At 39.5% G+C, this 24896-nt stretch overlaps 1 protein-coding gene across 7 annotated transcripts; it reads right to left on the minus strand.

Annotated features, from left to right (window-relative positions):
* Window positions 1-571: 571 nt before the first annotated feature.
* Window positions 572-24604, minus strand: FBXO43 (F-box protein 43). 7 transcript variants are annotated; one of them, XM_060196012.1, is made up of 7 exons: window positions 24280-24604; window positions 14954-16421; window positions 12173-12235; window positions 7653-7755; window positions 1746-1859; window positions 1342-1545; window positions 572-1258 (listed from the first exon to the last, which is right to left on the minus strand). In XM_060196012.1, exons 2-7 carry the CDS (start codon window positions 16402-16404, stop codon window positions 1010-1012), a joined length of 2184 nt encoding a protein of 727 aa, XP_060051995.1. In that variant the 5' UTR covers window positions 16405-16421; window positions 24280-24604; the 3' UTR covers window positions 572-1009. The 7 variants fall into 7 exon arrangements, with proteins under 7 accessions (XP_060051995.1, XP_060051996.1, XP_060051997.1 ...); XM_060196013.1 differs by lacking the exon at window positions 12173-12235; XM_060196014.1 differs by lacking the exon at window positions 1746-1859.
* Between the last annotated feature and the right edge of the window lie 292 nt (window positions 24605-24896).

The raw sequence follows: 24896 nt of genomic DNA on the forward strand, positions 1-24896 counted from the left end.
GAAAAAGAGAATGGTAAGAAGGAGGGATGGAAGGAGTGAGGAAAGGAGGGAGGAAGGATTAAATTAAGCAAACAAGGGCAGGAGAGATAACATCAAAGAAACTTTCATGCCTTAGGCACCAGAAGTTGCAGGTTCAATCTACATTTTACTGCCAGAGTGAAATAATTAACACCCTCTCCTTCTAAGTCTATATTTTGAAAAGCTGGGCCAGAGAAGCCCCTCAGCAGTATCACACATGCATAACACCCTCCACTTATCCCCCACACACAAATACTGCCTAAAAACGAACACACACAAAGATCTTTTCCAGCCAGTCAAACTTTGTCACAATTCTGATGCCTAGATTAAGATAAGTAAAATCTGTGACTATAGTTCTAGAATTTTAAAATTACTTATATGAAATATGTGGCTTACAGGTTATTAGCTGACAAACACCCCCACTGTGAATAACCACATCAAATACTTTTTGTCTCTTAACTATCAATATTAAGTAAATTTTATTTAATCAGCAGTCTGCCCAAAAGGGATATTCATTAGTTAAGAGAAAGATTGAAATCACATAATAAATTCATTAAAACTTTTGAAAATATTTTATTTATATTTCATTTCATTCAGATATTCATTTTCCAAATCTATAAGGCTATGTCTCCATTTTGAAAGTTTATTTGGAAAACTCTTTTTAAGAAGAAATGAAAAACATTTCAACAGTGATGAAATGCACAACTTTTAAATGCTACATAAAACAGTTAAATACAAACAAATAACAATGAAACATCTTTATTTAAAAACATAAAGTTATTAAAATTAATAAAAGTAATAAAATAAATAAAATTTTTCAAAACTCATCACTTTAAATACATAAAATGACATGGATTATAATGTATACAAAATAATAAATAATCATCATCTGTCATTAAGGGAAATATTTGCGTGCTTTAAAAATATTCATAATTTTAACTCAGACAAAACATTGCATAGGGACAGTGCTTCTTTTGTATTTAAAGTCTCTTTAGAGACGTTTTAAATTCTGCTTACTCTGGGCACTTCCCGGAAGAGCATCTCTTCTATATCTTGACTTTGTTGTTCCTCTACTACATTCTTCAGACCCATGATATGCACACAAACATAACACACAAAAGTCAAAACCACAGGCTGCGCGGCTACACAATCCCCTTTTCTTATATGGCTGGTATTTAGCAGGGGACTGGCACCTTGGGCAAGGTTTTATTGCTTCACCGATAAAAAGTGTTTTGGCAACCTGCAGTGAAAAAATATGCACTAAATCTTCCAGTTTCACATAAAGAATAACTTTATGTACATATAAACATGATAAACACTGACCTTAACATATTCTTCCTGTTTACTACTTAAGTGGGTATCAGATGAGTTTGCTATGGGTGTCAAAACTTCTCCCCAAGGAGAAAATGTTGAACCTTGTTCTTTCTGAGAACCTGGTGTCCTAGCCTGAGCTTGCACAGATCTTAAAGCTGATCGATTTATAAGCTGAAGTCTAGTAGCAGCATCCTCAACATTTAATATAGCCCCCTGGGGTAAAGACAAGAAGGGTCAGTATCATCAAAAGTTTTAGGACAGCTTTCTGATGCACAAGTATTTAGATGTGGAGGAAATGTCTTCACATCACTAGAGTTTTCTCCCTAAACCATCCCTCAAAGAAATAAAAAACATAAAATAAAATAAAAACTTTAAATGCTGATGATTTGCATGAAGTTGGCATTATAGCTCACCTGGGAGGAGGGTGCCTGCTTTGTCATGTTGGTAACCCAGGTCTGACTTTCACCCCCACCACACTGGGGGAAGCTTCGGTGCTGTGGCATCTTTCCCTCTTTCCCTGTCTCTACCTGAAAAAATCATCCCGGAGTGATGAAGCCTCAGTAATGACAAAGTAATAATAGTAATTTTCATGATTCATTATTTTTCAAGACATAGGTCAGCAAACTTTTCCTGAAAAGGGTCAGATACATATTTTACACTATTATGGGCCTGACAGTAGTAGCTATTCAACTGTCATTTTAGCAAAAGTAGATGTAATGAGGATGAAAAAATTCCAGTAAAATCTGCTTCACTTTAAAGACACAGATATGGCTGGGTAATATCTCAATAGTACAGCATAAGATTTGCACATATGAGATCCCATGTTCCATTCCTGCCATTATATATGCCTACGGTCTTTTATATAATAAATAAACAAACAAACAAACAGGAAACTAGCTCACACAGTAGAATGCATATTTTACCATGTGCAAGGACCCAGGTTCAAGTGCCTGGATACACACTACATGGGAGAACTATGCAAAAGGGAAGCTTCAAGAATGGTGCTATAGTGTTTCTTTCTTTGTCTGTAAAAACAGAGTCATCTGGCAGTGGTGGGAATCACACAATTACTATCCCAGTAGTAAAATATAAAAACAAAGTGATTTAAAAAAATAAAGCATTTTGGGGGAAAAAAAACTGCTAGTAAGGGGACTGGAAACTTATCTGTTAGACTGTGTTAACATGAGACACTGAGTTTGAGCCTTGTAATATATGGGAGCACCATGGTAGAGTGGTATTGTATCTCTCTCTCTCTCTCTCTCTCTCTCTCCTGCATCCTCTTCCAGTTAAAAAAAAAATCTTTTAACTGGGTGTGGGAGGGCACTCAGCAGTATCATGCATACATTAAGGCCCTGGTTTCATTCCAAGGTACTGCCTAAAAACACACATACAGTAGTAATGGACAAGATATGGTCCATAGACTGGAGCCTTGTTTTAAGCCAATGTCTAGGAAGAGGTCTATCATTTCAAAGTTTTGTTTACGGGGTATCACGGAATTCTTTAAAGATATCTTACCTTAGCCACAGGTCAGAAGAAAAATGACCTGGTTACATGAAACCAAATCTGACTAGCTTTTTTTTTTTTTAATTTTTTTTTATATTTATTTTATTTATTTATTCCCTTTGTTGCCCTTGTTTTTATTGTTGTAGTTATTACTGTTGTTGTCATTGTTGGATAGGACAGAGAGAAATGGAGAGAGGAGGGGAAGACAGAGAGGAGGAGAGAAAGACAGACACCTGCAGACCTGCTTCACCGCCTGTGAAGCGACTCCCCTGCAGGTGGGGAGCCGGGGCTCGAACCGGGATCCTTATGCCGGCCCGTGTGCTTTGCGCCACCTGCGCTTAACCCGCTGTGCTACAGCCCGACTCCCCGCTGACTAGCTTTTATAAATACCAAATACCTGATTCATTTTGACATACATGTCAAACAATTTCAATATTCTAAGAGTAAATATACATCTCTCCTCTGAAGTGGATTTCCATATTATCTAAATATCCTGCTGAGCATTATTTTCAATGATCAATTCTTCTAGTTTCGTTTTGTTAAGATTGGGGGGGGGGGGAAACCAAGTTTTGTTTTTTTTTATAAAGAGGAAACATTGATAAAACCATAGGATAAGAGGGGTACAACTCCACACAATTCCCACCACCAGAACTCCATATCCCATCCCCTCCCCTGATAGCTTTCCTATTCTTTAACCCTCTGGGAGTATGGACCCAAGGTCATTGTGGGATCCAGAAGGTGGAAGGTCTGGTTTCTGTAATTGCTTCCCCACTGAACATGGGCAAGAAAAACCAAGTGTTTTTTTTTTTTTTTTTTTTTTTTTAAAAAAAAGCAAATTGCCATTTTTTTAAATGGCATTCTTAATCACTTATCAAAATAAAATGTACTAAAGGTCAATTTTCTCACAATAGTGCTTTCTCTCACTGGACAGTCTTTATTTGCTACAATGAACTCATAACAATGGAGAGAACTAACACATGGAAAGTGATAATAGAGTAAGTATTGAAAATGAATTAGTTGGTCACACAAAATTATGTGACTAAAAACATAACAGCATATACATAAATGTAATGGGTGAATACTGGCTTTGAGAAATTAAGATGAATACAGTTGAACTTAATCTCTCAATAGACCCCTTTATATTACATTTATATACATGACTTGCACACTAAGTCACCTGTACATGACATAAGAATACACTGAAAGAGAATACCCACTAGATTTTGATGCAATTGGTCAGCTGTGATTGTGCAAGCATAAAAAGAGAGAGAAAAGAAGAGAAAAAAGAAAAATAAAAGAGCTATATTGTTGAATAAATTCCAGACCTAGGGGGAATATTTTTCATTTAGCAAATATTTTTAGAATAATTAAAGATACCACGTGAATAAAACAGTCTAATTCCTGTCCTCCTATAGCTTATATTATGTGCTCCTACCTGTGAAATACACGAAGCAAAGCACTGAACAAAACTACCTGTTAAGAGCATCAGCATTATTTCAAAACATAGTCATCATAACATTACCAGAAACTAATTAAATGTGAGAGTGGAGTCATCTTATGGTTGTTTTTTTCCATGATTACTAGAAAATGATGAAGAACACAGTAGGCATAGGGAAACAGCATAATGGTTATGCAAAAGACTTTGAATGGCTGAGGCTCTGAAGCCCCAGCTTCAATCCTCTGTAGGACCATAAGCCAGAGCTATGCAGTTCTCTAGTTAAATAATAACAGATCAATATAATAATAATAACTTAAATCCAGTAAAAAAAAAAAGCAAGTGAGCTTACAAAAAAAATAACAACAACCAGACTGTGTCTTGGACTCTGAAAATGGTTTGGCCAGGGTGGGAGTGGGAGGGTTAGGGAGAGACACAGAACTTTGGTGAAGGGTGTGGTGACTTACATGTATCATGTGTGGGTATAGAAATACTCCTGAAATTAGGTAATTTTAGAAACAATGTTAAATCACTAATAAAAGTATTTCAAGTTAAGTTGTAATATTCTAGTTATAATGCTCATTCTCACTGCTGCAAAGCAATAAAACTAAGTGAGAGGTTATAGAATTAACTTAGTCACTCTACGAAAACAAACAGTAAAATAACAATAAAGAAATACTATTTAGTAAGATTCTATTACAAATGACTGATTGGTCCCTTCTATCTTTAATACAGGAGCTCTAGGTATAAGAAAACTCATATGCTATACAAATGTGAGGAAGCCATCAAATAATTTTGTTTTAGACGGGGCTAGGCAACATCAACAATGGCAATAATGACCGCAACGAGGCTGCAACAACTAGGGCAACAAAAAGGGGAAAAAATGGCCTCCAGGAGCGGTGGATTCATGGTGCAGGCACCGTGCCCAGCAATAACCCTGGAGGAAAAAAAAAAAGTGATGATCAGGGCAGTCGGGCAGTAGCTCAGTGGGTTAAGCGCAGGTGGCACAAAGCCCAAGGACCGGTGGAAGTATCCGGGTTTGAGCCCCTGGCTCCCCACCTGCATAGGAGTCGCTTTACAGGCAGTGAAGCAGGTCTACAGGTGTCTATCTTTCTTTCCCCCTCTCTGTCTTCCCCTCCTCTTTCCATTTCTCTCTGTCCTACCTAACAAAGACATCAATAACAACAACAATGATAAAAAAACAAGGGCAACAAATGGGAAAACAAGTAAATATAAAATTTTTTTTAAAAAGTGATTATCAGAAAAACAAGGAAAGACTATTGATTTATGAATAATGACTTGAAGGATTCTTTTTTAGAGAACATACATGAAGTGCATAGAACTAAAAATTTAATTACTGATAAGTGTTTGCTTAAAACAACTGTCTATTAAGCCTGTCCTTAGTATGAAGGGCAGGAGTATAAATATATATATATATGGAAGAGAATAATATCTTCACTATTATAAGCACGCAGAATCAGCAGCTAAGACAGTAATTAGCCAGGAGCTGTGAGGTAAGAAGGTAATTTTTTTCTTAAATGTAAACTAAATGTCATCATTATAAATAGGCTTGAGTTTATTACTGACACTAGTTATCAGTCACCAATATTTCTATGTAGTGAAAAACTCATCAATCTCTATCTAGGTGTTTATACTTTCTATACTACTATACAATCTCAACTACGTATTCAGTTAAATGACAAATTTTAACCTATAATGGCATTACCTATTTTTTGTTAGACCAAGAAGAAGAAAGTGAATTTTCAGGGGTTTGGTAATGAAGCCTAGGGCCTAACAGTTGAATATAAAGCCAAACATGGGTGCCAGAATATCTGATGTCTGCTACACAAAGTAGTGTCCCTGATTAATCAGCTTCACAAGCACTTTTTTTTCTTCCTAACTTCAAAGCTAGGCTTCAAATCTTTAAGGAATTACAAGTTTATGATTCCTTATCTATATTAGTTTGTCACTGTCATAAATTCATTTCATTGATATTTATGCATACTTGTGTTTTAGAAAAGTAGTATATTACCTCAGAATTAACCCATAGGTCTTCCTATATATTGTACCATCTGCTGAAACACTTGTCTTCCTCTGCTATTCCATTGTTCATGCCTCAGCTGAGATATACTTATTGAGAAGCCTTCTTAGAATCCCAATTATTAAATACTTCTTTTAAAGTTCTACTAGTACTAACTCTAGACTTCCCCTTATAGTAATTACTTGTTTGCCTGATCAACCACAGGATGTGATTCCCAGGACAGTACTCACATGCAGGGACCATGTAAGAAATGTTCACCATTGTAATCTGAACAACCAGCACATAATGGCCACTTGAAACAATAGGTTAGAAAATGCTATATGGATATATCATTATGAATAGGACCCATCATATTATTAGATTCAAAATGTCATAAAGGGATTAAAAAACAGTACAAAAAATGTCATGAGCATCATGTACACTTAAAACAATACCCAACAAGATGTTCTTGATATTAGTCTACTCCACTTATAGACCAGATAAAAATGTAGTCTGGAAAAGTAAGAATTTATTAGTAAATGGTAGTAAAAGAAAAAGGTTAAAAGGAAGCAGTCAGGGAGGTGGCTCAGTAAAAGTACTGGCTATACATGCATGAGATCCCAAATTCCATCCTGGGTACTACATGGGGCAAAGCAATGCTACCATTCTCTCCCTCATGTTAAATAAGTATTTTACTTCTTTTTTTTTTTTTGTCTCCAGGGTTATCACTGGGACTCGATGCCACTGCTCTTGGTGGCCATTTTTTTTTCCATTGGATAGGAGAGAGAGAAATTGAGAGGAGGGGAAGATAGAGAGGGAAAGAAAAAGAGAGATACCTGCAGACCTGTCTACCTGCTTCACTGCTTGTGACGCATCCCTCCCTGCAGGTGGGGAGCTGCAGGACTTGAACAGGGATACTTGCCCAAGTCTTTGCACTTTGTACTATGTGCACTTAACCTGGTGTACCACCACTTGGCCACTCTATTTTTTCTTCTTTCTCCTAGGGCTTTGTTGGAGTTTTGTGTCTTCACAATTTCACCAATCCTAGCAGACTTTTTTTTTTTCCCCCACAGAGCAAGAGGGAGAGAGAAACAGAGAAAAGGAAAAGAAACACCACAGATCTGTTTCACTATTGGTGAAGCTTCCCTTTCTCATAGTGTTCCCACATGGCAGTTCAGGGCTTGAAATAGAGACCTTACACATGGCAAAGTACGTTCTACTATTAAGCCATTTCTCAGCCCCATAAATACATTTTAAATGTGTGCTAAAAAAAAAAAAAAAAAAGCAAGAGGAAAACCAAGTTAGGTTGTGCAACAAAATGAGATATTTATGCAGACCTGTTTTAGAAAAGTGGTATATTACCTCAGAGTCTGTTTTCAGTTGTGCCATATAATGTTTCCTCCTCTTATTTGCATTTTTATCTTGAACAATAATTTCACGCCAATCTTTGCTCACTTTCCACATGCTATAACAAAAAGATAAGTCTATATTATTTATATTCTCAAAAAAGTTGTTTTTAAAAGATTGTGGACACTAAAAATCCTGGCCACCTTAGCGAACAAAGGCTGCTGGGGGCAAGTTGGGCTGGGGAGGTCAGTGAGGCGAGAGTAGAGTAGTGGTGGCAGATATGATAGGAAGGGGTGAGCCTGGTTCCAAATGTAGCCCCAGATGAGCCTGCAGTATTTTCCTATATGATCAGGTCCTATTACTGGCAACACCAGACTGGCCTAAGAGGATTATGAAAATGTGTATGGAAAGCAGCACCTGGAGGCCAGGTTTAGGGGCAGCTTGAGGTCAGAGGGGACCTTGTCTGTCCTGTCAGTGAGCCCTGGTTCCTGAAAGCTAGACCACTGCACAATCAAACCAGGTGATAGTGCATGTTCCAAGACAAAAAAGAAAGAAATAGAGAGAGAATAAAGAAATAAAGAGAGAGAGAGAGAGAGAGAAAGGAAGGAGGGAAGGAAGGAAGGAAGGAAGGAAGGAAGGAAAGAAGGAAAGAGACAGATGAAAAATAAAATTGTGGCCATAAAATCTTAAACCTAAAAATTTGCATTAAGAATGTCACTTAAGCTGGGAGTCGGGCATAGCTCAGCGGATTAAGTGCATGTGGCGCAAAGTGCAAAGACCAGCATAAAGATCCCGGTTCGAGCCCCCAGCTCCCCATAGGCAGGGGAGTTGCTTCACAGGCAGTGAAGCAGGTCTGCAGGTGTCTATCTTTCTCAACCCCTGTCTTCCCCTCCTCTCTCCATTTCTCTCTGTCCTATCAACAACAATGACAGCAATAACAACAACGATAAACAAGAGCAACAAAAGGGAAAATAAATGTAAAAAAATATATTTAAAAAAAAGTCACTTGATATATCTTGTTTCATATTGTTTCACCATATAAGGAAATTCCTATTGACAATTAAATTATGGTGGTTGCAAAAACAGCTCAACTGGCAGTATCAGATTTGTATGCCTGAGGTTTTGGGTAATGCCTAGTGTGGTACTCTGGCCTTTCTCCTTTCTGTCTCATGTGAAACTCTCTCTTATATTAAGAGAAAGAAAAAATTACTTATGTGTCCCAGGAAGAGGTACACCCATAGAGAGCTAGATCCCTGACACCATATCTCTTACTGTGTCAATAAATATTTAGAAATTAAATTAAGCCATTGTTACACTGATAGATCTTATAAACAGTATAAGAAAAAAACATAGTTTCATATAATGCTGATATGCACTCACTGGGAGATAAGAGTACTTTCAAATGTGATACTAAAATCCAAACTTTGGAACACAGAGCCAAGGGGACAGCATCAGTGGTAGTGTCACAGACTTTTATGTCTGAGATACCAGAGGTCCCAAGCTCAAACTCTGGTACCACCATAACTGCTCTGTGAAGAAAGAAAAGAAAAGAAAGAAAGAAAGAAAGAAAGAAAGAAAGAAAGAAAGATGTAATAGTCAAATAATTATCAGATTTTGAAAATCAATTTTGCTATTACTGAATTTAAAATCTTTGTTCGGCATGGCCATAGCTCACCCAATAGAATGAATACTTTACCATGTGTGAAGCCCTAAGACTGAGCCCCGGCTCCATTGGTACACCATAAGTGGCACCAATGGAGCTCCACAGATATTAAAGCTGTGCTATGTTGTCTCCCCTCTTTTCTCTTTGTCATCTCTTCCAAATAAAGAATGAAAAAACAGTCTGTGGTAGTGGCATCATGTATATGTATAGCTCTGGCACCACACCAAAAATACATTTAAAATAAAATATCGTTTAGGCTGGGAAGACATCACAACAGCTATGCAAAAGACTTTCATTATGCAAAAGAATTTCATGCCTGAAGCTCCAAAGTCCTGGGTTCAATCCCCAGTAACACCCTAAGCAGTGTTCTGGGGGAAAAAGGGGGTTAAAAACAAAACCTCTCATTTTAGTTAGACACAAAACAACCCTTCATTGGAAGCATTAACTGTCAAATACTACCATAAGTAGCTACAAAGTTCCTATTTTATTAACTAAAATTTATGAGAACAAACCAGCTAAAGAAAAAAGCACAATATAGAGTGAGAAGAGAGCTCACCCAGGAAACACAAACCACCATGCATGAGGACCTGGGTTTGAACCTCTGGCTTCACAGGGAGCAGCAGGGCACCAGGGAGAAGCTGCACAGTATTTTTCCTTATGTCTCTCCTCCTTCTCTCACTTCCACTCTTTGTCTATCCCTCTGCCCCCTCTGTTTCTAATTATCTTAAGTTAAAAAGAAAAGTAAATCCACCAGGAATAGTGGAATCATGCAGTTGTTAGGCTCGGTGGCAAATAAATAAAGGGGTGGGCAAATAGCATAATGGGTATGCAAAAAACTTCCATATCTGAGGATCTTAGGTCCTAGGTTCAATCCCCAGCACCACCGGAGCCAGAGTTGAGCAGTGCTCTGGTGTCTATCTCTTTCTCTCTGTACCTCTCTCTTCCCCCTACACACACATAATAAAATATTATACAATTAAAATTAAAATAAATAAATGGGGGCCAGGCAGTGGTGCATCTGGTTAAGCTCACATACAAGCCCCTGGACCCCACTGCAGGGGGACAGCTTCACGAGTGGTGAAGTAGAGCTACAGGTGTCTCTCTCTCCCCCTTTCTAGCTCTCCCTCCCCTCTTAATCTCTCTCTGTCTCTACCCAGTAGTAAATAAATAAAGCTAAAAAGTAAAAGAATATAAATTTAGGGTAGGGGAGATAGCATAATGGTTATGCAAACCGAGTCTCATGCATAAGGCTCTGAGATCTCAGGTTCAATCCCCCACACCACCATAAGCCAGAGCTGAGCAGGGCCCTGGCCAAAAAAAAGGGGAATATAAACTTACATTCAGGAATGGCTTATTTCTCAACAACTTGTATTAAATGTTCAAGAGGTAACCCCTGAATAATGATAATAATATTGATCTGGTCCCTTTTATATAAATAAGTCTCTTACTATAAGTTAACGAATCATTCAAAGGGAATAAGGTCAAAAGGCTGATAGAAAAAAAGTCACTTGTGGGGCCCAGCGGTGTCACACTAGGGTTAAGCACACATATAACTAAGCTCAAGGACCTCTGCAAGGATCTAGGTTGGAGCCTCCAGCTCCCCACCTATGGGGGGGACGCTTTACAAGTGGTGGAGCAGGTGTCTATCTTTCTCTCTCCCTCCCTAACTTCCCTTCCCCTCTCAAATTTCTCTCTGTAGTTCAGAATGCATTTATATTATCAATGCTTGATCCTGGTAATGTGAAAGATTATGGCCAGTTAAGATGGCAGTAGTTAGGCACTTGGGTTGCTTCCAGGTTTTAGCTATTACAAATTGTGCTGCTATACAGAAGTCAGACATTCTACCTTCTGCATCCCACAATGACCTTGGGTCCATACTCCCAGAGGGATAAAAAATAGGAAAGCTATCAGGGGAGGCAATGGGATATGGAGTTCTGGTGGTGGAAACTGAGTAGAGTTGTACCCCTCTTATCCTACGGTTTTGTTAATGTCTCCTTTTTTAAATAAATAAAAAAATTAAAACAAAAGATAGCAGTAGTGCAGATACTCACTATATAGTTTATTTTCCCCCATTAGTGAGCAAGGTTGTGTCGTTTTTTTCTTCATCTATCTGATAAAAGGTGTATATAGGAGGTTATAAAGAGAAAATGCCAACGGAAATGGCTTGGTAGATGGAAAACTGGTGGCGTGGCACTGACAATTTAAGAATAATCTAGTATAGAGGAATGAGTAGGAGTGGCAATTATTAAAATATGACTAAATACTAACCATTCTCACAAGTGAGTACTCAAGAGCATCACCAAAACCCCTAATATATAAAAATTCCTATAATTTTTATATATTCCTGATTAAGCATTCACATTACAGTGTGCAAGGACCCAAGTTCAAGCCCCTGGTCTCTACCTGCATGGGGAAAATTTCATGAATGGTGAAGCAAGGCTGCAAATGTCTGTCTCTTTCCCTCTCTATCTTTCCTTGCTCTCTCAATTCTTCTCTCTGTTCCATAATAAATAATTAAATAAATATTTAAAAAATAAAAATTCTTGCATCTCAGCTAATTCCCTAATTTCAAAACAAATATTTTATCTCATTCAGTTTTAAAGGCACACACTGTCTTATTTTATCTTGTGCTATAACAAATACAATCCTAATAAAATCTAAACCTAAATAAGAGCTTGTAGGTGTGCTGCAGAATAAACTCACAGGTAGGATACCTGCTTTGCCCTGCTTAAGACCTAGATCTGAGCTCTAGAACACTATTTCAGGAGTGTCACAACCCTGAAAAGAAGCTCCTGTGTGTGCTATCTCCTTCCTTCTACCTGAAAAATTGGCTGGGGAGACAGTATAGTGGTTATACAAAGTAACTTCATACCTGAGGTTCCATGGTCCCAGGTTCAACCCCCAGCACCACCAAAGGCTGGAGTTGAGCAGTAATCTGGCAAGAGGAGGAGGAAGAGGAGGGCAAGAAAAAAAGAGAAAAAAGGAAGAGTTGGCCCTCAATACTGAAACTGAACATGCTCTACCCCCCAAAAAAAAGTTTGTATGAAAATGCTGTATAAAAATTAGAGAACTCAACTGTAGGCCTTTCTCCTAATGTCTCTACTTCCTAGAGTGACTTCTCATCTCAAAATATGAGACTAGATACCTCAGTAGATCTCCAGACTTTCTATGAAATTATATAACTTTCTATGAAATTATAGACATTTTATGAAAGTCTATAATTTTCTACAATAGCCTACAATAAATGTATGGAGGAAATATAATGATGGACTTTAACAGTAGTAGTCATAAAAACAGCAAGAACTTTGAATCAAATTCTTTTTGGGGGGGAGGGAGTGTGTTTCTAGGGCCTTGAACATGTGCTGTTTCAAGTAGTTCCAAGCCAAATTTTTTTAAGGGGGTTGGCACTGTACCGGGGCTTGGCACACTGCTCCCAGTGAACTTTTTCCCTGAAAAAAAAATGAAGACAGATACAGAGAGGGAGAGAGAGAAGAGTATCATAGCACCTCTCTACCATTCATGAAGTTTCCCCTGGCTGTGCACAATGCTCCTTTGTGGTGCTAAGGCTCAAACCCAGGTTCTCAATGATTTATTGGTTATCTCCTGGACCTCTGTCAATCTCTTGCCATAAACCTAAAAACAGAGGTTCAGGGGCCAGGTGGTAGCACACCAGGCTAAATGCACATAGTGCAAAGCGCTAGGACTGGCTTAAGGGTTCCAGTTAGAGCTCCCCTCCCCCATTCCTCACCTGCAGGGTGGTCACTTCACAAGCAGTGAAGCAGGTCTGCAGGTGTCTATCCTTTTCTCTTCCTATCTCCCCTCTTCTCTTAGTTTCTCTCTGTCCTATCCAACAGCAGCAGCAGCAGCAGCAGCAGCAGCAACAACAAGAACAACAAGAACAACACCAACAACAATGGAAAAAAAAAATGACTGCCATGAGCAGTGGACTTGCAGTGTAAGCACCAAGCCCCAGTGATAACCGTGGAGGCAAAAAAAGAAAAAAAAACTAAGTCTAACATGTCTTTCTCTAACCACCATCTAGCATAAGTCCTGTTCCACAAGGCTTCCCTCCTTGGTTATGGTATTCCTAAGTCTTATCTTCTGATAGTCCTAAACTCTCCAACACTGCCAGCAGGAGCACAGTCTTATTTTAGTCCTTCTGACCCCAGCTCCCACTTTCAATCCTCTTAAATGTTTTCTCTTTAATTATGTAGTAATTATAAAATTTCTTTGAACACAATTCTTCAGTTGCTAATCCTTGAAATTCCCCCAAAGTAATTAACTTCCACTGCTGAGTCAGCAGTGAAAACTAAATAATCCATACTCCCTTGGTCCATGGCAAAAGCAAAGCCTAAAATGAAAGCTAATCATTATTACTGAATTCTACAACTTAGATTAAATAACTAAATGCTATTCTTTAAGTGTTGTCCTTTTGTGAACAACACAATGCTTTACAGTATTTCTACTCGAGTCATAATTTAAGAAAATTTGGGGGCCAGGTGGTGGCGCACCTGGTTGAGCACACGTTACTATGCTCAAGGACCCAGGTTTGAGCCCCCAGTTCCCACCTGCAGGGGGAAAGCTTCACGAATGGTAAAGCAGTGTTGCAGATGTCTCTGTCTCTCTCCCTATATCCCCCTACCCTCTCAATTTCTGGCTGTCACTATTTGGTAAATAAATAAATAATAAAAAAGAGAGGGAGAATTGGCAATGTCTACAAAATTTTCAAAAAAAGAAAATTTAAAATCCCACAGTAGTATGTAAGCAATTAAATAGTAATTATCTTTTTTTTTTTTTTTTTGCCTCCAGAGCTCTGTGCCTGCACCACGAATCCATTGCTCCTGGAGGTTATTTTTTCCCCTTTTGCTGTCCTTGTTATTTTATCATTGTGGTTATTATTATTATCATTGTTGTTGGCTAGGACAGAGAGAAATGGAGAGAGTAGGGAAGGCAGAGGAGAAGAGAAAGATAAGACACCTGCTTCACCACCCGTAAAGCGACCCCTGCAGATGGGGAGTTGAGGGCTCGGACAAGGATATCCTTACGCCAGTCCTTGCACTTTTAGACATTTGCAATTTGTACCATGTGCACTTAACTCACTGTACTTCCACCCGATCCCCAGTAATTATCTTCTATATAATGAAATTTGCCATTATGAAAATTTTAAGTTCATCTTTTGGAAATGCTCCTCCCAGGACTAGGTGGTTTCATAATCATTACAGTGCATGAGTTACAGTGTGCAAGGACCAGAGCTCAAGCACACAGTTCCAACCTGCAGGGGGAATGTCTAATGAAAAGTGAAACAGTATTTCAGGTGTCTCTCACTTTCTCTGTCCATCTCCTCCTTCCCTCTCAATTTGTCTCTATCCAGTAAAAAGATATTAAAAATAAAAAAAAAGAAACTCCCTTCCCAAATGACAGTGACATGGTGATATGAATGTCATCCAAAAGAACACTGCACTGTTGTTTTAGTGCAAGCTTTGAAGTAGAAAAAACTATTCTGATAAGTTCTTCTAGGAAGTTTACTAAACCACTTTTGATAAAGTTTAAGGCAGAAAGAGAGAGATAAAACAAAGAATAAACAGGACTTTTCAATTCATAGAAAAGTTTTCCAATATAAAATAGTTTTATTTCAGAAAAAAATAAATCTTACCTGCATAGGGTTTCTGCAGTCAAGGAATCTAAGACCATAGCAAGAATGTGCTTTAAATTTCTATATTTTAATTCTGTTAAGATGTCCAGCTTTTCTATACCCATTTTCTTGCCAATCAGTCCTGCAAGCACACACTGCAATACAGTTATTTCCCCCATATCCCCTTCTTCTAAGAATTCATGTGCACTGCTATCCTGAATTTTTTTCCTTTTACTTCTCATAAAGAGCTCATGCATTAACTGCAGTGCTGGGGTGTTTGATAAATCCTTAAAACTCAAATCCCCACTCTTATCACTGCTTAACTGACTTTCTGAGGTGTCTGAAGGTGCTGCTGGTGTTGTTACAGAACCAGACTGAATAGTATGCTTTTCCTCTTCTGTTTCAGATTGTGAGCCTTGCTCCCGAAGGGTGGAGAGTCTTCTCAACCTTAGAAGGTGCCTTGACTTTCTTACAGTATCTCCCACTTTGAGACTTGCCTTACGTTTCTGCAGTAGTTCTTCAAAAGAACCCTCCTGATCAGAAACAATATCTTTTGATCTATCTAAGCAAAGTGAGTTAAAACCACTGTCTTCAGGAGTTGAAATATTAACTCTCACTTCAGCTGAAGGAGAAAACCTTTGCCTCACATTAAATTTAGTATTTGTTACATTACTTATTGGAGTCATAAATATGTCCTCATCCCTTCCACAAGTTGGTTCATTAACAGAGGAGCCCAGACATTCAGGGTATGTATTCTCATCATTAGCAGATAGACTGCTATCACTAAAGTCATGTGTGACAGAGTCTTTAGAACTATTGCCCTGAATTGGAGATAGACTGTCAACTTCAAATAGGCTACAGTCATCTTTGGAATCATCAACTGTGGAAGTCTTCTGTTGAGAAAAAATGAGTCTCAATTTTTGATTATTGGAGGTTGTTTCTTCTGTTTTTACAGTGCTAAGAACTAAAGGACTAAAATTACTCTGCCTTGGAAAACTGAAAGTACTGCTTGTTTCTAAGTGGAGAACTTGGCTTACATTACTTTCTAGACAATCATTTTGAGATTCAAATTTCTCCTTCACACAATCAAAAGACATTTCCAACCTTCGACGGCGTGGTAAAAACCTTCTCCCACTGATTTTAGGAGTATCACAGAGTTTTGGAATTGCATTATTTTCTTTTGCAGGGGAGAAAAATCTTGTTTGAATAGAAGACTCTAAAGGATATGCTAAGCCTGGATTTGAAGTTTCAGGTTGTTCACAGAGTAGTGTTGGGCTATTTCCTTTCTGTTCAAAACATTCCTTATCTGTATTATCAAAACTATAAGATTTTGACAATTCACTGTAGCCACTATCTTGAAACGAGGATGCAGAACAAAACTTTCTAAAGCTAGAGTCCTTGAAATTGATAGTAGGAAAGTCCACCTCATTTCCTTCTCTGGTGCAAGCTTGACTTGGATGTATTTCTGACATCTTCGAAATCTCTAATTCTACAAAGAAAAAACAAATTTCACTCTTCCTTTGAAAGGAGTACTTTGGTCATTACATCAAAATACATTATTTGTTATGAGTATAGAAAAGTATGGAAAGTAAAATACAAAAAAAATAGAAATTACTCAAGTCCAGGTGGTGGCACACCTGGTTGAGTGCACATGCTACAATGCACAAGGACCTGACTTCAAGCCCCTGGCCCCCACCTGCAGGGGGAAAGCTTCACAAGTGGTAAAGCAATGCAGGGGTCTCTCTACTTCTCTGTCTCCCCATTCTCCACTTGATTTCTGTCTCTACCCAAATAAATACATAAAGAAAGTAATAGAAACCTTTATGTAATAATTTTTATAAAAACTATATAATATATTCAGTTTGTACCTTACTTACAACTTATGGACATTATAAAAAACAAAACTTTCTGGTTACTTGACTAAGTATAGTGTAAGCACCATACACAAATATTTCTTTGAATCACACTTGATTAAAAAAAAAAACTGGTAAATTGATTTTAACAGCACTGAAGTATATAGTGCATTTTCAGCATTCTAATTTGCACTGGTCTCCATCTAATGGATATTTCTTTTCTTCTAAAAACTTAAATAATTTTGGGAGTCAGGCACTAGCGCAGTGGGTTAAACGCAGGTGGCACAAAGAGCAAGGACTGGCAAAAGGATACTGGTTCAAGCCCCTGGCTCCCCACCTGCAGGGGAGTCGCTTCACAAGTGGTGAAGCAGGTCTGCAGGTGTCTGTCTTTCTTTCCCTGTCTTCCCTTCCTCTCCCCATTTCTCTCTGTCCTATCCAACAACAACAACATCAATAACTACAACAATAAAAAAAAAAACAAGGGCAACAAAAGGGAATAAATAAAATATTAAAAAAAAAACTTTAAAAATTTTAAAGAGAGAGAACTAGAGCATCACTCTGGCACATGTGCTGCCAGCGATCAAACTCAGGACCTCATGCCTGAGAGGCCAGCTCCATCTACTGTACCATCTATCTCTCAGATCAATCAGATGAATATTTTTTATTTAATTTTTAAAATATTTTTATGTATTGGATAGATGAAAGAAAGAGAGGGAAGGGGATGACAGAGAGTAAGCGAGACAGAGAGAAACCTGCAGCACTACTTCACCACTCACAAAGTTTCCCTACTGCAGGTGGGGACCAAGGGCTCAAACCCAGGTCCTTGCACATTGTAATACGTGTGCTCAACCAGATGCGCCACCACCCGGCCTCTAGCTTGATATTTCTTCTCAAAGTCCATGATGAAAATAAAATTGCTTACAAGGCCCAAGAGATGACTCATATACCTTATCATGTGTCAAGCACTCTATCTCTAGCATTGTATGAAAGCACCAAGAACAGATCTGAGTTAAGTCTTTCTCAAAAAAAAAATTAAAAACTAGATCTGATAGCTGCTCAGCAGCATCACACATATTTAAATATATATACATATTTGAATATATATATATAATAGATATATATTCTAATAAATCACTTGGGTATATGTGGTGCTAGGGGATAAAATGACAACCTCAAGTGTGCAAGTCGTATACTCCACCATTAAGCCACCTCCCCAGATGCAATATGCTAACTTTTATATATTTTTTCACACAGTCACAAATTAGGAATCAAGTTCTTGTTTGCTTATACCTTTGATCATTTTATTTCATTTATTTTTGGTGAGAGTACTGCTCAGCTCTGGCTTAAGGTGGTGTGGAGGTATTGAACCTGGAACTTCAGAGTCTCTATCATGAAAATCTTTTGCATAACCACTATGCTACCTCCCTATCCTATGCTAAGCTTTGAAAATGTCTTTGAAAAATGTATCAAATGAGTGCTACCACTAGATTTAACTGCAATTTGGCTAGATAATTCAGGGTAATGCTACTAATAATATAGGTTGTCTCAGAAATCAAATCTTGATCTTTGGTTCACTGACAAATTACTAACACATTCTTCTTAAGCTAATCAAAGGAAATCATTGCCACAAAGATAACAGAATTGTTTTCAAATCTCAAATGTTATACTCATTTATGTCTCATTTATGTTTTGAAATAGTTTGATAAATAAGGTCCAATGGCAAGTTTGAATTCAGAAATAACAGGCAACTATTTGTGAAAAAAATAAATCTCTTATAATATTCCTGAAAATGAAAAAAAAAATTTAATTACTTGAGGAGGGAATGTTATATAGATATTACATTTGTAACAAATGACACGAGGAAGTATTTTGCTCCTTAAACTAGTATCATCATACCACTTTTTGTTATTGTTGCTATTCTTTGTTTTTGAAAACTGAATTAAATCTTTACTCAAAGGAAGCTAAATTAGTTTCTGATAGTTTCTACATCAGACACTAAAACATAAAGCAAAGAACACTTTCAAAGGAAACCAATAATGACTGGAAATAATGACTAAGTTGGCAAAGTGTTGGGCTCATATGCCTAAAGCTCCTGGTTCATCCCCAGCTCTGCATGTACCAGAATGTGCTCTGGCTCTTTCTCTCTCCTCTGTCTCATATAAAACTCTCTCATATCTAATCAAAAACTAAATCTTAAAACCAAAAAAGCAAAAAGGAGGGTGGTCCAGGTGGTGGCACAGTGGCTACAGAGCTGAGTTTACAAACCAGGGGTATCAAGTTTGATTTCCCCATTCATCACATGTGCTACAGTGATGCTCTGGTTCTTTCCCTCTGCCTCCTCTCCCCTCCGCTCTCTCTCTAGTAAATAAATAAATCTAAAAATAAAAATAAATTTTTTAAGAGGTTGATGAAATATCTCACTTGATTAATGTGCTATTTTGCCATCTGCATGACCCAGGTTCAAGTCCAGACCTCATCACATTGAAAGAAGCTTCAGGAATGTGGTCCCTTTCACACACTCTCAAAAACAAATAAACCAAGTAGAAACTGAAATGGAATTGGCATATTGCACCAAAGTAAAAGACTTTGGGGTGGGTGGGTGAGGAGAATACAGGTCCATGAAGGATGATAAATGATACAGTGAGGGTTGTACTGTTAAATGGGAAACTGGGGAATGTTATGCATGTACAAACTATTGTATTTACTGTTGAATGTAAAACATTAATTCCCCAATAAAGAAATAAATTAAAAAATAAATAAATAAATAAAAATAAAAATAAATTTAAAAAAAACAAATAAAAAAGAAAACTTGTTCTTTCGAAGTTTTCTCTAGACCAAATGTCTGGAAGAAGGCTGAGAGGTGGCACAATGCTGCTGGACTCTCAAGCATGAGGTCTCTGGCATCACATGTAACAGAATGATGCTCTGGTTCCTCCTCTACCCTACTTTTACTCTGTCTCATCAATAAACAAACATACATACACACAAATTCCTGGGAAGATAAATTATAAAAAATGGCAAGAGTACTTTATTTATACCTAAATTACATCAGTCAGATAAGAGTAAGTAGACTTAAAAAGTCAAATTGCTACTCTATCACAAAATTTCTCTATGATAGAATGTTCATTAGAAAAACATTACTAGTGCTGGGCTGGGCTGGTGGTGCAATCTGTATAATGCAAATATTACTATGAACTTGGACCCAGGTTCAAGTCCCCAGTCCCCACCTTCAGGAAGGGAAGTTTTACAAGTGGTATAACTGCAGTTCCCTCTCCTCCCCCCCCAAAAAAAAGAAGAAATGACCACTAAGAGAGTCATAGAGACTGAGCCCCAGTGATAACCCTGGTGGGAAGAGGAAGAAGAGCAGGAGGAGGAGAGGAGGAGCCACTGCTGGGTGGTGATGCACCTGGTTGAGCACACAAGTTACAATGTGCAAGGACTCAGGTCTGTCCCCACTTGCAGGGGAAAAGCTTTGAGAGTGGTGAAGCAGTGTTGCCGGTGTCTCTCTGTCTTCGTCCCTAGCACCCCCTTCCCTCTTGATTTCTGGCTGTCTCTATCCAATAAACAAAGATAATAAATTTAAAAAAGAAAAAGAAAATCAATACCACTAGGTAAAGTAAGTGCTTTTCAACATTTTAAATCCATAGTCCTTTAGTAAATCTCAAAAAACGATCCCTTCTGATCTAGATCCCCTCTGATAATTACTTCTATTTCCTGTACATGCTTACCAGACTAGATTATCTCAGTAATCTTCTTACTATTTTAAAATCTATTACATTTTAAAACAATTTTACATTTCTATGTTAGTAAGACAGGACGAATTTACTCACTAAATGCCTTCCTGATTATCCTATTAAATCAAGTAAGTTTTCACTCAAATCATTTCATTAAAATTAGGTCAAACAATTATTTTAAAAGGCTAAAACAGATCTCAAACTTCTGGAGCCGAGGGTACTGAGTAGCAGCAGCTGCATTTCTCTCCACTCCTCTCCCCAGTCAACTAAGAATATCAAAGGAGATCAACTGGGACTGCAACAAGACAGGACTAAAACTACTTTGGAAACCCACCAAATCACCGGTGAGTGCAAATAAGTGTGGCTCATGGACACAGGGGAGACCTAAGGAGAGATTCCTAGGGATAAAGCCTAGATCTATTCCCAAGGGGCTGGTAACAGTCCAGCAGTTTGCCGGTTGTGGCACCAACTCCAGTCTGTTTTACCAACAAAAAGACTGCTGAAAGGAATAGGGGACTTGCCTAAGGCTCACCAAATGCAACTGGATGTCTCCACTGCCACTGCACCTTAGAGGCTGGAGCAGCAGGCGGGAGGTGCTGTGCTAACTTGGGGGTAGGGGGGTGCCGGACAACTGTCTGGGGAAACTCAGAAGATTTATACCCTGGTGGACTAGAGGTGGGGCTGTACAGCGGGAGCCTTTCCACATTGTTCTCCTGATGAATTAGGAGACATGGTAAATAGTTACCACAGAACCCAAAGAGTACAAATGGGATTTATTTGGAAACTCAGGGCCAAGCAGTGCTGCCATCTTAGCTATGGCTGTTGGCAGAGCAGCTGAATTGAGCCCGGGGTTTTAGATCTTAGGGGCATGGAAGTGTCCACTGTGCAATCTCTCCCCCACCCTCTTTTATCTCTTGGTCAGGAGTGAGTGATTAAGCTAAAAAGACTACTTATAGGTAAAAAGCCCTCAGGATACCATAACCTACAGGGAAGAAAAAGAACATAAAAGGCTTTAACAATGCTTCAACTCAGGGACTGAGATAACACTGAAGCAACAGTTAATTTTCACAACTATGAACTTTTTTAAGAACCTCAGACACAAGCCAATCCAGGCAAGAGTGATCAGTAGATTGAAAAGTACCGAGAGAGGGATCTCATAACACACTATATACAATGGTTAAACCAAGAAGAAACACTGACGATATAAACTAGGACAAAAGCCCAGCTAAAAGCCCCCCAAAGGTAGAAGCACATAAGAAAGAGGTAAATATCCAAATGCTAATTGAGGAATTAGTCATAGGAGTAAGGAAAGAGTTTGCAAGTAAAGTCATCAGAAATGGGGAAACAACAAATGAAACTCCGAAAGAAAACACTTTCTCAAGGTGATTAGAGAGCTGAAAGCTAAAATAGCTGAGCTAAGAGCACAACTAGCTGAACAGGCCAATCAATACAGTATCAGAACAAGGTAACAAAATAGCTGAGCTACAGAAAACAAGAGGAGAGAGAGAGAATAGAATGACAGAGGCAGAAAACAGAATTAGCAAGATTCAGGACAAATTAAACTAAAAAAGAAGAGATCTCAAAAAGAGATTAAGAGATACTGAGAAAAACAACAAAAAAATATGGGATCATTTCAAAAGTAATATATGCATTATTGTTTTGCTAGAGGAAGAGAAGGAGGGGAAGAAAGCATTGTACAGGACATAATAGATGAGAACTTCTCTAGCCTAGACTACATAAAAGATATAAAGGTTCAGGAAGCTCAAAGGGTCCCAAACAGAATTAACCCAGGCATAAAGACACCTTATATTTAGAATGAAAATGAATAAGGATAAAGAAAGGATCCTGAAGGCTGCAAGAGAAAAACAGAGTCACTTACAGAAGAAAACCCGTAAGATTAGCAGCAAATTTCTCCACACAAACACTAAAGTCTAGAAGGGAATGGCAAGATATCGAGTGCTAAATAAGAAAGGATTTTGTGGTCCAGGAGTTGGCACAGTAGATAAGGATTTGGACTCTCAAGCATGAGGTCCCGAGTTCAATCCCCGGCCGCACATGATGTCTGGTACTCTCTCTACTATTATTGCTCATGAATAAATAAATAAATAAATAAATAAATAAAATTTAAAAAAAAAAGAAAGGATTTCTTGCCATGTTACAATTTGGGAATAATAGGTGATTTGTTAGAAACGAAATGGGGAATGTATATACCACTCTCTGCCCCTAAAAACAGATCATTTGTTATAATGTGTGAGAGTGTATATGTGTATGTATATCTGAGTGTGTGTGTGTGTGTGTGTGTGTGTGTGTGTGTGTGAGAGAGAGACAGAGAGTGTGAGGGTGAGAGAGAGAGAGGGAGAGAGGGAATGTGTACTGTGTATGTTTGGAGGGGAGAGAAAGGATCTGGCTCAGCCAGTAGCACCCTCACACCAAGTGCAAAGCCGGAGTTGGAGCCCTAGCACCACATGGCACCACCACAGAGCACACACAGGAGCCGCGAGGGGTGGGACTGCTCCCTGGTAGCGGGCTCTGAGGTTTCTGGGTCGCCCGAGTTCAAACTCTGGTGCAACATTAAAAAATGAATTAGATGGAGTATTGCACCAAAGTAAAAGACTTTGGGGAGGGTGGGTGGGGAGAATACAGATCCAAAAAGGATGACAGAGGACCTAGTGGGGGTTGTATTGTTATATGGAAAACTGGGAAATGTTATGCATGTACAAACTATTGTATTTACTGTCAAATGTAAAGCATTAATTCCCCAATAAAGAAATTTTAATAATAATAATAATGAATTAGATAATTTCTCCCCCAGTTGCTGTATACATATGAAGTCGTTGCAAGCATGCTTTAATTTAAAAACCCTTCATGGGTACGCTCCACTGACTTTTAAGTTTCGCGGAGCCAGCAGTCTACTACTACGGAATGGAAGCGACCTCTTCCACATTCGGCATCTAAACACCAGGCTCCTGGGCTGCCCTTCCACTGCGGTTCTGCAAAAAGCCTTTCATGCCTGAGGCGCCTGGTTCAGTCCCCCATGCCATCATCAGCCAGAGCTGAGCAGCACTGTGGTAAAAACAAATGAATAAATAATTAACCAGACTCGTCACCAGAAGTCAGGAACACTGATCTCTAAAGTGCTCTTTAAAGAAAAAAGAAAGGAGGGAATCGGGTGGTAGCGCAGTGAGTTAAGCACATGTGGCCTGAAGCGCAAGAACCAGCGTAAGGATCCCAGTTCGATATCCAGGCTCCCCACCTGCAGGGGAGTCGCTTCACAGGCGGTGAAGCAGGTCTGCAGGTGTCTATCTTTCTCTCCTCCTCTCTGTCTTCCCCTCCTCTCTCCATTTCTCTCTGTCCTATCCAACAACGACAACAACAATAATAACTACAACAATAAAACAACAAGGGCAACAAAAGGAAATAAATAAATATTTTTAATGTATAAAGAAAAGGGGATGGGTGTTGGCGCACCTGGTTGTGTGCTTGTACTGCAACGCGCAAAGACCCAGGTTCAAGCCCCCGGTCCCCACCTGCAGGGGGAAAGCTTTGCGAGTGCTAAAGCAGGACTGCAGGTGTCTTTCTGTCTCTTTCCCTCTCTGTCTCTCCCTTCCACTTGATTTCTGTCTCTATCCAATAAATACATAAAGTTTAAAAAAAAATTATAAAGAAAAAAAAAAAAAAGAACGAAAAGAGCCCTGAATACTAGCGCTTGCCCAGGTCATGCCACCCAGGTCCCCTGGTGTGTGGAAACGGAGCCTCTTACCCTCCGCCAGGCCCGAGCTCTCGCCGCCTCAGCCGCTCACACCGCGGTCCCCGCGAGCCAAGCCCGGCGGGCAGGGCTCATGGCTCCGCGCGGCCGGCCGGCGCTGGCGTTGGCGGCACCCCGACTGTCGCAGAGCCCCGGCGGCCGCGGGGGGGAGGTGTTCCCGACGCCGCACAAGGGCTCAGGCACTTCCGTTGCCCTCCGCTTTCCACAGAAAGCCGCTCATTTCAGCGGCCGTCCCTCCTCCCGCTCATCTTGACGCCGCGGGAGACTCTCGCGAGTGAGGGGTTCCCGGGGGCGTTGTAACGGTCTCGCCGGCGCTGGACAGGCCTGAGAGACGGACGGGCGGGCGGCACCAGAGACGCGGCGAGCCGTGAAGCGACGGGCTTCGGGCGCCGCTAAGCCCCGCGCTTGCGAGGAAGCAAAGTGGGCGCCGTCCGAGGCCGCCCTGCGGTCTCCACTCCCCGCTCGCCCGGACACTCAGGCGACGCGGCTGCTGAGGCGGCGGGGCCGGGCGGACGGCCAAGGGCCTGGGGCGGGAGGGGACAGAAGCCGGGTGCGCCCCGGGGAGCCCGTGGATAGCAACCCCGCCGCCGCCTGGCCTCCTGCAGTTTGAG

The sequence above is a fragment of the Erinaceus europaeus genome, chromosome 8, assembly GCF_950295315.1.
Source record: "Erinaceus europaeus chromosome 8, mEriEur2.1, whole genome shotgun sequence".
NCBI lineage: Eukaryota > Metazoa > Chordata > Mammalia > Eulipotyphla > Erinaceidae > Erinaceus > Erinaceus europaeus.